Below are 12,689 nucleotides of genomic sequence, written 5' to 3' on the forward strand. Positions count from 1 at the left end.
GAACTCTGTGTAAATCAGGGATAAGGCACACTGAACACATAATGAGCTGTAAGAATTAATTCTTCGTGGTTATTTACTTTGACCTTCTAATTTTAGAACAGTTGTAATTTTTAGAAATTTTAAGGACGTGTTTTAGCATGTAAAGAATGCAGAGGTTCCCAGTTATGTTCATTAATAACATGAGTGTACTACCTGTGAAGAGTCTCTGGTTCTTCTGTGTAACACTGCAACAGCATCTTTTTGATATAGTATTGCTGTTGTAGTTTACAGGGGGTTTTTGGCCAGTTTCAAGCATCACCTGACTTTACTGTAACTGAATGAATGAAGAAAGAAAAGATGCTTCTGATTGGAGTGTCGATATTCACTGTTTTCTCTATAAGTGGCTGGCTTATTGGTAGGTTCCTTTTGGATAGCAAATCAAGACACAAAACTCCACCTTGAATATTAGCCCACACATGCTGTCAGGAAGTTGTGAGCTGTTGAAATGCTGAAAATTCCTTTAGTGTCCTGTCTGATGATGTCTGTGTTTTCAGGGAGATTGTGGGAAAGAGGTGAGACGGACTTAGTTGTATAAACAGGATTTAATTAATCCTAGGTACTGTACTTCTTTATATCTGTGCCTTCTTAATGAAGACTGCAGGGTTTCACAAGAGTAACCAAAGACTTAAACTGATTACTAGGAGTCTTCAATGGATCTGATGTGTCTGACTAGAAAGTGATTTGTGGAATCTTGTGTATTTTATGGTACTCATGCAGAAAAGAACCTAGGCTGAGGATTTGTGTCGAGGCCTGATAATTTAAAGGTCAGGAAGTATAACAACATGTTCTTTCAGGAGAGGAGAATGCGCATTTTGGAATAAACGGACCTAGTAATTGTTTGCTTGTTATATCTAGTTAAATGTTGCTTTTTAGTACGATCTCTCTCATTAAAACTGTCCTGACTTAATGTAGAAGTATGCAGTCATCTTTTCCCTTTCCTCAGCATCGAGTACAGCATCCTAGGAAAAAATATGCAGGCTAAAACTCAGAAAAGTACAGCCACCTAGAAGAACTTAGCTGAAAGAAAAATCACTAAAAGAGAACCGGTCTTGTTTTTAACAAAACCAGGACAATGGGCAAGGTGGGTAGCACATTTGGCATGAGGAAAAGAGGTCTCCTGTACATGGGCCATGCTTCGATTACTTCTGAAACAAAATCTTGTGAGGAAGGCAGAATATGTGGGGTGAGAGGTGAAGTGAAATGATGCCTTATTACAAATTTTCCACCTTACTACTCTTTCTGTCTCCTGCAGATGTGTAAAGGCCCTATTGGTGGTGGCGCAAGCTGGGGAGACACCCCAGACCAGGATGTCCTTAATATGCTGGGTTCTGATAATCTGAGTCGTCTGAAGAGGCTGCAGGAAAGATTTGTTGTTCCTCAGAGCATCAGGGGACCTTGTCCACCCCCTTCGTTCCCAGGGTGCCAGCAGTTCTTCAGGGACTTCATCCTCAGTGCAGGAAGGTTAGCTGCCTGTGGTTGCTGTTTTCTTGGTGAAATGTGTGGGTGAGTGGGGAACACCAACACATTGCTCTTGCAGCGGGGAGTTGTCTGGAGAGTTTAGAGCATGGTGTAGCCCAGGCAGAGCACATCAGAAATATTTTTAAGATGGCTAATACCACACTTGGTGTTCTTGGCCAGCATGCCTGATGAACATGTTAGTAAGCAGGTTCTGTCTGGAGCATAGAATGTGTTTGTGTGTGTGTGCTACGTTAGACTGGACTATATGGTAATTTTCCTTTTACAAGATCATAATATCTTGTTACAGGCCATCAGCATATCCCAGTACCAAGGTGTGCAGTGCTGCCTAGCCAGGGCACTGGACTGGCCAAGTGTTTCTTGTGTGGTAACACATGAAGCTAAGGAGTTTCAGGATGAAGCCAGGTTCATGGTTTTGTTTAATGAGTTTTTCACAATCCACAGCATGGAGGAGCTGTGATGTATGGGAGATTTGAATCTTAAGTTCAGTTATTTTACAGCTTCCTGCGTTGACAGATCCATATGATTATCCTTACATTGGGACTTGCTAAATAGCATCTGTTGAAAAAGTACAAAATATGAGGGGAAAAGAAGAGGGTCAGCCACAGAATCACAGAATGTTAGGGATTGGAAGGGACCCCAAAAGATCATCTAGTCCAATGCCCCTGCCAGAGCAGGAACACCTAGATGAGGTTACACAGGAAGGCATCCAGGCGGGTTTTGAATGTTTCCAGAGCAGGAGACTCTACAAACCCTTTGGGCAGCCTGTTCCAGTGTTCTGTTACCCTTACTGAGAAGAAGTTTCTTCTCAAATTTAAGTGGAACCTCTTGTGTTCCAGTTTGAACCCATTACCCCTTGTCCTGTCGTTGGTTGTCACCAAGAAGAGCCTGGCTCCATCCTCCTGACACTCACCCTTTACGTATTTGTAAACATTAATAAGGTCACCCCTCAGTTTCCTCCAAGCTAAAGAGACCCAGCTCCCTCAGCCTTTCCTCATAAGGGAGATGCTCCACTCCCTTGATCATCTTTGTTGCCCTGCACTGGACCCTCTCCAGCAGTTCCCTGTCCTTCTGGAACTGAGGGGCCCAGAACTGGACACAATATTCCAGATGTGGTCTCACCAGGGCAGAGTAGAGCCACAAGGGCCCAGTGCTGGCTCATGGTCATCCTGCTTTCTCCTACACTGCTCTCTAACAGGTCATTCCCCAACTTATACTGGAACCTGGGGTTGTTCCTGCCCAGATGCAAGACTCTACACTTGCCCGTGTTATATTTCATTAAATTTGTCCCCGCCCAACTCTCCAGCCTGTCCAGGTCCCGCTGGATGGCAGCACAGCCTTCTGGCATGTCAGCCACTCCTCCCAGCTTGGTGTCATCAGCAAACTTGCTGATAGTACACTCTATTCCCTCATCCACATCGTTGATGAATATATTGAATAATATAGGCCCCAGTACTGACCCCTGAGGCACTGCAGTAGATACAGGCCTCCAACTAGACCCTGCCCCATTGACCACGACTCTCTGGCTTCTTTCCTTTAGCCAGTTCTCAGTCCACCTCACTACTTGGTCGTCCAGACCGCACTCCCTCAGTTTAGCTATAAGGATACTGTCAAATGCCTTACTGAAATCAAGGTAGACCACATCCACTGCTCTGCCATCATCCATCCATCTTGTTATTTCCTCATAAAAGTCAATGAGGTTGGTCAAGCATGACTTCCTCTTGGTGAAGCCATGCTGACTGCCCGTAATGACCCTCTTATCCTTGGTATGCCTTGAGATGGCACCAAGGATAAGTTGTTGCATCACCTTTCCAGGGATGGAGGTGAGGCAGACTGGTCTATAGTTGTTTGGGTCCTCCTTCTTGCCCTTTTTGAAGACTGGAGTGACATTTGCTTTCCTCCAATCCTCAGGCACCTCTCCCATTCCCCAAGACGTGGCAAAGATGATGGAGAGTGGTCCAGCAATGACCTCAGCCAGCTTCCTCAGCACCCACGGGTGCATCCCATTCGAACCCATGGATTTATGGATGTCCAGATTGCCTAATTGCTCCCTAACCCAATCCTCATCAACTGAGGCAAACTCCTCCATTGTCCTGCCTTCCTCTGGGGTCTCAGCAGTACAGGGCTCCCCAGGACAGCCTCCAGCAGAGTAGACAAAGACAAAGGTGGCGTTCAGTAACTCTGCCTTCTCTTTATCTTCTGTCACCAGGGCACCCACCTCATTCATCAGTGGGCATGCATTGCCTCTGGTGTTAGTTTTATCTGCCACATATTTGAAAAAGCTCTTCCTTTTGTCCTTGATCCCTCTCGCCAAGTTTAATTCTAAGGAGGCCTTAGCTTTCCTAGTTGCCTCCCTACACCCTCTGACAATACTGGTCCTGTCCCTTGTTCTCTTGTCTGTCAGTCTGTTAACACTGGATGTCTGCTGATGCTTGATACAACTCAAAAGCTTGAAATTTTGCAGTGCGTTAGTTGAGGTTTTACTGCTGTTTCCAGCCCAGTCTGACTCACCATCATCTTTTGCTGAAGTTACCAGTTCAATCAGCACCTGATGGATAGTCTGTGCCTGAAGATACTGGAACTGAATGGCCTTACTCTGGTGGAGCATGAGCACAATGATGGGGAAGCAGACATGGATGAACAGGTGAGCTTGTCTTTTGCAAGCACGTCTGTCAGGAGTTTCCCAGAGCTATTCCAATACCCAAAGAATTATTGGCTTGATTGTGAGTTGCCTGGAGCTTCTGCCGCTATTTGCAGGACAAGAGCTTCTTCATTTGGTTTTGTCATAACTCAGCAACTTGGTTATGGGTGTGTGAGCCCCTTGCCATTTACTTCCATGCCTCAGGGGTGCTGCATAGAACTGTGTCATAAGAGATGATGTGCAATAGTTTGAAAAGTCAAAGCCTCTTTTTAGGTTGTTAGTACCCTGCATGAGATCAATTAAGTAACTGAGTCCAATTGTTGCACTTAGGTGCAATAGCTCCTTGTTGCTTTTCCATGTAGAAAGATTTTAGTTAGAATGAATTTGTAGTCATGCCTGTTGGTATCTGTTCAGATGTTTCTTCATTCATCCATACCTATCAGAGGTGTTGCAGTTTATAGGCTGTTAGCAAAGTAGCGGGCAGAGGTTTATGAAGACTTGCAGAGCAGTAATGGTATAAAGGAGATCAACTCTCTGTCCTCTCATTCACTCCAAAGTTAATATGAACATGTTATTGAGCAGCTGCTTATTTTAGAAAGCTCTTGAATTAAATTCTTCTTGCTGTAAGTGAAGCAGTGGAGGCAGAAGCAATTTAAAATGCTTGATAAGTATGTATTTTGGAAAATTAGCTCTATTAAGAGCAGTGGTGAACCTATGCAGTCCTTTTACATGAAGGGAGTGAAGTTTAGTGTAAGTAGTTGCTTTGCCAGTTTAGGCTAGCATTGATCTATCTTGCTTTTCTTCATTTCAGGATGAAAAGAAGCGTTTCACTGTGGTCCTCTTAAGCCTACGACTCCTTGCCAAGTTCCTGGGGTTTCTTGTTTTCTTGCCATATCGCACTGTGGAGCAACCAACTAGAGACTTGCAAGACTCTGCAGTAGCGTTAAGAAACCAAGTAAGAAATTACACTCTAAGAAATCTAACTTGGCCTTTTGCTTGACAGGGTTATGAATAGTTACACTGTTTCAAAGTGAGCTGGTGTTTCCTAGCATGATGTTGCACTGTTCTTTGCCCCTACTGCGTATTCTGGGGTTGGGAACAAAGGAAAGAGGAGTTTGTGTAAGCTAGAAAAGAGGGAGCAATGCACTGATGCTGAGGTTCTCAGTCTTCTGTTGTTTCTGCTAGTCTGGGGCTGTCATACCAGAACTGTGACCTAGCTAAGATCACTTGTATTTGTAGTGTAAAATCAAGCTACCAGGAATGTTTCTGTTACTTTCGCACCCATCTCCTAGCGGTGTGTCGTACTGAATGTGAGGAGGAAGGGCTTAGACCTTAAATCCACTTGTATGTAGTCGGGCTTATAGCCTCACTTTTCAGAGTCCCAGTGGGAGCTGTGTTTGCTGTCATAGTGTGGCTTTTACCTCTGCTCATGGGCAATTAAATGGTTTAATTAGCCAGAAAGTCACCTCTTACTTGTACAGAAGATGAATTCCTAGAAAGAAAAGTCAAGATATAGATAAAGTTTTTCTTTAAATATTAAAAGGTCATATCAAGCTGCTGCTTTTAATTTCTGTTGTCCATTAAGACCCTGCCTGTACTGGATGTATTGAAGCTTCTGAGACAATCTATTCGGGATCAACGTTCTATCCTCACTATTCCTTGGATTGTGGAGTACCTTTCCCTTATGGATCATATTGCTCCTTTCCTTGATTACTACAAGAAAGTATTCTGTCTCTTGCTGCAAGTATACAGGTAAAAGCTTGAGAAAGGATATTTGTTGAGAACTTTTCTGTGAAGTTTTGTGTGCTTAGTTGAGGTGCCTGGTGTTTGAGAATGCATGTTGGCCCTAGTTGGAGATTCTTATAAAAGTACCTTTGTGTGTGTGTGTGCAAATCATGAGCACTTCTTATCTTACATAAAGTTGCAAAGGGAGCACTTTCGAAACCCAGAGATTAATATTTTAATGTGTGTTTTTTCCTGAAGTAGAGAAAATTCTTTAAATCCTCTCTCATCCTACATCTGCAGCTGTGAATTTTAGACCTTAAACCCACAAGGTCTCCCATGCCTAAATAATGCTCTAGTTTTCTTTCCTATATACATGAGGAAATTTGGAGCATGTTCTAGAGAGTTACTTAACACTAGCTTTTGCAGTGTGAACTTAAAACAGCATGTTATTCAGATGCACACAAACAAAAAAATAGAGCTTGCTCTATTTGTCATTAGGCAGATAAGTAAGGAACGCGTATGTGGTGACAAGTAGTATAATTACAAAGTGAGTGATTTGAGATTTTTTTTTTTTACCTTAATGAAAACTGAGCTACTGAAATCTAACTCTCTCTGTTGCTGTTTTTGGTGCATGGCAGGTTAATGGTCCTTTCTGAAGATAAGGAGATGAGTTTCCTGAACAAGCTGCTGATCCTTGCAGTTCTTGGTTGGCTTTTTCAGGTAGAGTGTCCTGTGTGCACACAACTGTTTCCTGAAGAAAAAGTGAGGCATGAAACTCAATAGAAAATAGTATTGAAATGAATTAAAACACTGCAGAACAGTAGTTTGTTGTTTTGGTGGTGGAGGTTTTTTTTTTTTAAACTAGTGTGGGGTTTAAAGAATTCTCTGTGTTCTAATGAGAATTATTTTCCTTTAGTGAAGTGTGTGAAGCAACATTGGTTTTCCAAGAGGAGTTTTAATTGCTGCTGAAACAGATTCTGCTTATAAATCTGCATCCTTGTAAGCAAATTGACAGCTGGTTCCTGTTAGAACTGGAAGCTCTTGTCACAAAGATGGAGAGCTAGCTGGCAGCCTTGAATTTGGGGGGAATTTTTTCTCTGATAAAGGGATGGTGTCTGTGATGAACTGTCAAAATCCTTTTGTGCTTCCAGTTGGAAGCGGGGTAACCGCTTAGCAGGAACTTGTTGGAAAGCTGAAAGATACTGCATGGGAAGGGTAAGGAAGGTGCTTCCTGTTATTGTGATCAAATTAAATCTTAGGGCAGAGAGAATCCTTAGTGCTGTTGTGTTGGTTTGTTTGGTTTTTTTTTTTGTTTTGTTTTTTTGTGAGTGTCAGGTTGGTGAGATTTTACTGTTTTCTTTATTAGAAATGCTGTGAGGTACTGACTACTATTTGGGTTGTAACTGCTGGGGTTTCTGTTTCAGGTTCCGTCAGTCCCTGAGGAGCTGTTTTTTACCACTGATGTGAGGCAGGAGGGATTGATGATGGATACTGTGACACCTGCTCAGGCTTTGGTGAGTTAATGTAGTAGCATGGCCTCTGAATCTGTGGATGAGGGCGGACTTACCCCAGCCTTGGGAGCTTTTATCAGGAACTTGGCTTCAGTGCAGCTGCACTGAGCGCATGTAGGCAAATGGACACAATGCCCCAGTTCATCCAAGTGCCTCAACTGCATTGCGTCCTGGATTGTCAGATTTGTGTGTGTTACAGCTCTGGGGCTTTTGTCAGGCAGGAGCTGTCTCACCTGCTGCAGTGGTGTACCGAATAGGTGCCAGGTTATGCTGAAGGATGAGATACTGTTTTCCTGCTTTCTGATCACTGCAGTACACGGTGGGCTGGTAGAACGGTAGCTCTTCCCAGAAATAAATACTAGCGATGGTGAACTCAACAGAGATAGTAAGATGGGACTCTAAGAGCGAGATTGCTGTCTTTGGAGTCACCTGTTTTCCAGTTGCATGGTAAAGGGTAGCTGAATAGAAAGCAGTATGAGCAAGCAGAAAAAGAGCTAAATTAATTGCATGTGTGATGTTTCACATAACTCCCAGACATGCAAGACAATACACAGTATTCCTTGAAAAAAATAAATAATATGTTTGCAAAGAGATATATGTATCTTGTTCTGATTAGAAAGTTCTGCTTTGCACTGTCTCTTCAATCACAGAGACAAAATGCAGAGATCAGCTGTTTGTGGCCTTGGTTTTCTTTTTGCTTTTTCTTTCCCAAAATGAGTGCAGTACGCACTGCCTGCGTGGATGGGATCTGAAGTTGCTTTTCCTCCCATGCCTCTGGCTGTGCTAATACTGGGGTAGCATTACTCCCCAGTGTTCCAGTGAGTCTGGGTGAAGACACCTGTGGAGGTGTATTGCTGACAGATGTGCCTCGTTTGTTCTCCTCCATAGATAGGTTTCTCTTTTATGAGCAGCAGCTGTGGCAACAGTCCTGGTTCCCTTCTGTAACCACCGTATTTAAGCTGGGCTTTGACAATGATCAGAAAGAAAGGTTGAGCTATGCTAACTAAATGTAGAGCAGCTCATTGTGTTACAGGGCTGGACTGAGCACTTAGGCTGCAAAGTTCATACTTTTACTGTGGGTTTGGAATCCAGTTATTTTTATTGCTTTCATGGAAAGGCAGTTCTGAAACCTGCCCGTGACAACACATATGGCATTTCTGACTTGCTGAAAACTGTTTATTTCCTGCTGTGTCCTTTCAGCATTTGCTTCCTTTTCTCACCAGGACTCTGTGCCCCTGGTGGATCAGCAGTTACTTTATACCTGCTGTCCCTATCTTGGTGAGTATTTTATTTATATTTACTATATAAATAAATATATTAGTATATATTTGTTTTTATTTAAATTTTAAAATTTTATTTATGTTTGTCCTTTGGTACTGTGAGTCCTCAAATCATCTTTCTTACACCTCCTCACTACTTGAGGTTTCAGTTGTGTATGAGTCATCCTTGATAAAAGCCTATATTGCAGAAGCTCAGGCAGCTGTGAATATTATCTGGTGAAGCTAGGGGACAGAGGCTACACGGTCAGGATAGTGGACCTACAGAGCTTAAATACAGAGGGACAGGGGAAATCCTTTGAGCATATTTCTGCTGCCAGGCAGAGGGGAAGGACCTTTTTGTGCCCTGATGCATTATCAGGCAGTTGTCTGAGAGATCTTCCTGGGATCTGTCTGCCATTGGTGAAGTCTCTCTCTGTAGACAATAGAGTCCCAGATGGTGGGATGGTACTCCCCTTCTTGGTACTTAGCTGCTAGGAAAAACATGTTAAACCTGCATCATGAAAGCTTCTAGGGGTTGAACATGTCTTCAAGGTTTTCCCCTGGTGTTTTCTCCTGACTATTGGAATTTTGTGTAACTTTGCTTGGCTTGTTGGCCTTGTAGACTTCACAGTTCCTGCTTGCCATGCTAAAAATGGATGCTTAGAAATTACTGCTCCCTGAGCCTTCTGAAGAAGTCCTATGTGCCAGGGAGCTTTTTGGAAGCCTGCTCTTTTATCTTTGGATCCTTGCCAGTTAAGTGAGCGGGATGCCCCTCTGCTTTTCTGAAACTTCAGCTTTGAGAAGTTTCAGAAGCTGAAAGAATCTACTCTGGAAACAGGACTGACAATGTCTAAATCTTTCCCTCGAGTTTTGGTTTGTTCCCTTGCTCATGGGAACAATGACTGCTTTTGCACGTGTTTCTGTACAGGTGAGCTGCGGAAACTACTTGCCTCTTTTGTGGCTGGTAGTGGAGCAAAAAATGGTGGATTTATAAGGAAAATCACTCCCACAGCTGCAGAGTCCTTGGTACCCAAGGCTTCTGTCATACAGCGGAAACTGCAGGTAATAAAATCAGGGAGTCACAAAGGGGAAAGCAGGGCAGGAGAAATCGCTTGTGTGGTGGTAGGGTACACAGTGGCAGCCCAATGCCTGGGAAAGCAAAGCACAGGCCTAAGTGGCAGGGGACATGGTGTTTAACAGTCGGGTATCCTTACTCTTCACTCTTCTGCTATAGTTATGTGGCTGGGATACCATGGGAGTGGTGAAATTAAGATAACCTCAGTAAGCATTCCTGTAGTTGCAACAACGAGCCTATTTCTCTCTCTGTCACTTCTTTAACATAAAATGTTGGTATTTTTCTCATACTCCGTTTTGGTTAGGTTGTAGCAATGTTTTCCACCAAAAGAAGAAACTCTGTCGGAGCCTACAGAATTACCAGCCTGTAATTAAGAGAAGATCCTTTCTTTCCAAAATCAAACCCTATGGGGTGACTAACTACTAGTAGGTGCTGTCAGAACTTTACCATTCTTCCTTTTAATGGGCATTTGCTTATGTAGCTTCATAAACCCTGATAATGAGCTTTGAGTTAAATGGTTAGAATGAAATAGGGAACAAGTATTTTACAAGGGTGCTGAATGGTCCAATAGCAGAAATTCCAGTGTAGGCAAATTTAGTGCCTTTTACTGCAATTCCAGATGGTAGTTTTGTCCATTCCTGTGTTGAGGAGGATCTGGGTGGAGTACTCTAATGAACTGTAGCACTTTTCTGTTGAACAGGTAGAGTTGGAACAGGCCTTCTTCCACAACCAGCCTCCCTCCCTGCGGAGAACAGTTGAATTTGTGGCAGAGAGGGTGGGATCCAACTGTGTTAAGCACATCAAGTAAGTGCTGGTGATCTGTTCTGTGCCTTAAGAAGTAACTTTACACTATTGAAGTAGAGTTGATCCTTTGTAATTGTGTATATGGGAGAAGGAAAGCTTCCCTCAGAGCACGCTGTATAGCAGAACACGAAGGCTATATAAGGCTATGACAGTGGGGTTCAGAAACATATGGATGACACCAAGCTGAGTGGTGGAGTTGACATGACTGAGGGACAGGATGCCATCCAGAGGGACCTGGACAAGCTCAAATTGGCCCATGTGAACCTCGTGAGGTTCAAGAAGACCAAGTACAAGGGGCTGCACCTGGGTTGGGGCAACCTCCAGTATCAATACAGGCTGGGGGATGAAGAGATTGAGAGCAGCCCTGAGGAGAAGGACCTGGGGGTACTGGTGGATGAAAGACTGGACATGAGCCAGCAATGTGCACTTGCAGCCCAGAAGGCCAGTCGTATCTTGGGCTGCATCAAAAAGAGCATGGCCAGCAGGTGGAGGGAGGTGGTTCTGCCCATCTGCTCTGCTCTAGTGAGACCCCACCTGGAGTCCTGTGTCCAGCTCTGAAGCCCTCAGCACAGGAAAGACATGGACCTGTTGGAGAGGGGCCAGAGGAGGCCACAGAAATGATCAGAGAAGTGGAACAGCTCTGCTGTGAGGACAGACTGAGAGAGTTGGGGCTGTTCAGCCTGTGGAAGAGAAGGTTCCAGGGAGACCTTATTGTCACCTTTCAGTACCTAAAAGGGGCCTGTAAGAAAGATAGGGACAGAATTTTTAGCAGGGGCTGTAGCAATAGGACAAGGGGTAATGGTTTTAAACTAAAGGAGGGGAGGTTCAGGCTGGATATGAGGAAGAAATATTTTACAGTGAGAGTGGTGAAACATTACAACAGGTTGCCCAGAGAGGTGGTAGATTCCTCATCCCTGGAGATATCCAGGCCAGGCTGGACAGGGCTCTGAGCAACCTGATCTAGTTGAAGATGTTCCTGCCCATTTCAGGGAGGTTGGACTAGATGAGTTTTGAAGGTCCCTTCCTACCCAAGCTATTCTATGATGGATAAACCACATATACCAAAAAAACTGATGAAACCATGCCAGTCTTGTTTTAATACAAATTCTAGTTTCAGCAGGATTAAAAGTACTGTACACATAAAATTTCATTTTCAAACTTGAAATCCAAATCCTTTCCTCAGAATTGTCAGGATCTGTTTGAAAGCATTATGGGTGCGCTACCACCAACAGTAATCATTCATGTGAAGAACTAGCTGCTTTCAGTTTGCCCCATCCCTGCAGACATTCCAGGCCAGGCTGGATGGGACTTGGAGCAACCTGATGTAGTTGAAGATGTTCCTGCTCATTGGAGTGGGGTTGGACTAGATGACTTTTGGAGATCCCTTCCAACCCTATCTGTTCTATGGACATCTGAATATCTGATTGCCATCTTAGAGGGGAATTTATGAAGGGATGCAGAGAGGAGGGTTGTATGACTGTGGGACACTTGGAATGTGAACATAGTGCAGCATTTTAAGAGTTTATATCCCTTTCAGAATGTTCTTGCTATAGATAGGAAAATCTCAGAGGTCAGAAGTGACCTCTGGAGGTCATCTGATCCAAACTCCTGCTCCAAGTGGGGCAAGCTGTCAAGTAAGATCAGGTTGCTTGACACCATTTCCAGTTGAGTTGTGAAAGTCCCTAAGCATGAGGATTCAGCAGCCTCTTAGTATCATATTCCAATGCTTCATTTTTCCAAGCTTTGTGAAAATTGTTTCCTTACATACTATCAGAATTTCCCTTGTTCCAGCTCGGGCATGTTGCCTGTCAACTGTTACCTGCCCACTTCCTGGAAGGGTCTTGTTCTCTCTTTTCTATAACCCTTCCCTCTCCCTTCACCTTCTCCTCTTCTCTAGGCTAAGTGAAACCAGCTCCCCCAGTCTCCCAGTATGGCATGTGCTCCAGCATCTCAGCTATCTTGATTTTATATTTTTCTCCTGCAGTCTCTCGAATTGTCAGTGGCTTTCTTGTGCTAGGGTCCCGAAGCTGGACACAGCACTCCAGGTGCAGCCTCACAGTGGTGAGGGAAGCAGTAACTGCACTTGACTTGCTGCCTGCCCTGTTGCTAATGTCAGCCCAGTATAAGGTTAGCCTTCTTTGGACACTGCTAACTCACAG

At 43.9% G+C, this 12,689-nt stretch overlaps 1 protein-coding gene across 1 annotated transcript in view; it reads left to right on the top strand.

Moving 5' to 3' along the window:
* CDAN1 (codanin 1) overlaps positions 1–12,689 on the top strand; it is a gene marked incomplete at its 3' end in the record, with an annotated part of 37,376 nt that overhangs the window by 16,358 nt on the left and 8,329 nt on the right. Inside the window, exons 11-19 of the mRNA XM_080345440.1 lie at positions 1,292–1,500; positions 4,045–4,159; positions 4,968–5,111; positions 5,742–5,908; positions 6,520–6,601; positions 7,306–7,395; positions 8,616–8,670; positions 9,580–9,713; positions 10,427–10,530. Coding sequence (XP_080201566.1) covers positions 1,292–1,500; positions 4,045–4,159; positions 4,968–5,111; positions 5,742–5,908; positions 6,520–6,601; positions 7,306–7,395; positions 8,616–8,670; positions 9,580–9,713; positions 10,427–10,530 — 1,100 coding nt within the window. The remainder of the gene's footprint in view (positions 1–1,291; positions 1,501–4,044; positions 4,160–4,967; positions 5,112–5,741; positions 5,909–6,519; positions 6,602–7,305; positions 7,396–8,615; positions 8,671–9,579; positions 9,714–10,426; positions 10,531–12,689) is intronic.

The sequence above is a fragment of the Nesoenas mayeri genome (genome assembly GCF_963082525.1).
Source record: "Nesoenas mayeri genome assembly, chromosome: 5".
Taxonomy (NCBI): domain Eukaryota; kingdom Metazoa; phylum Chordata; class Aves; order Columbiformes; family Columbidae; genus Nesoenas; species Nesoenas mayeri.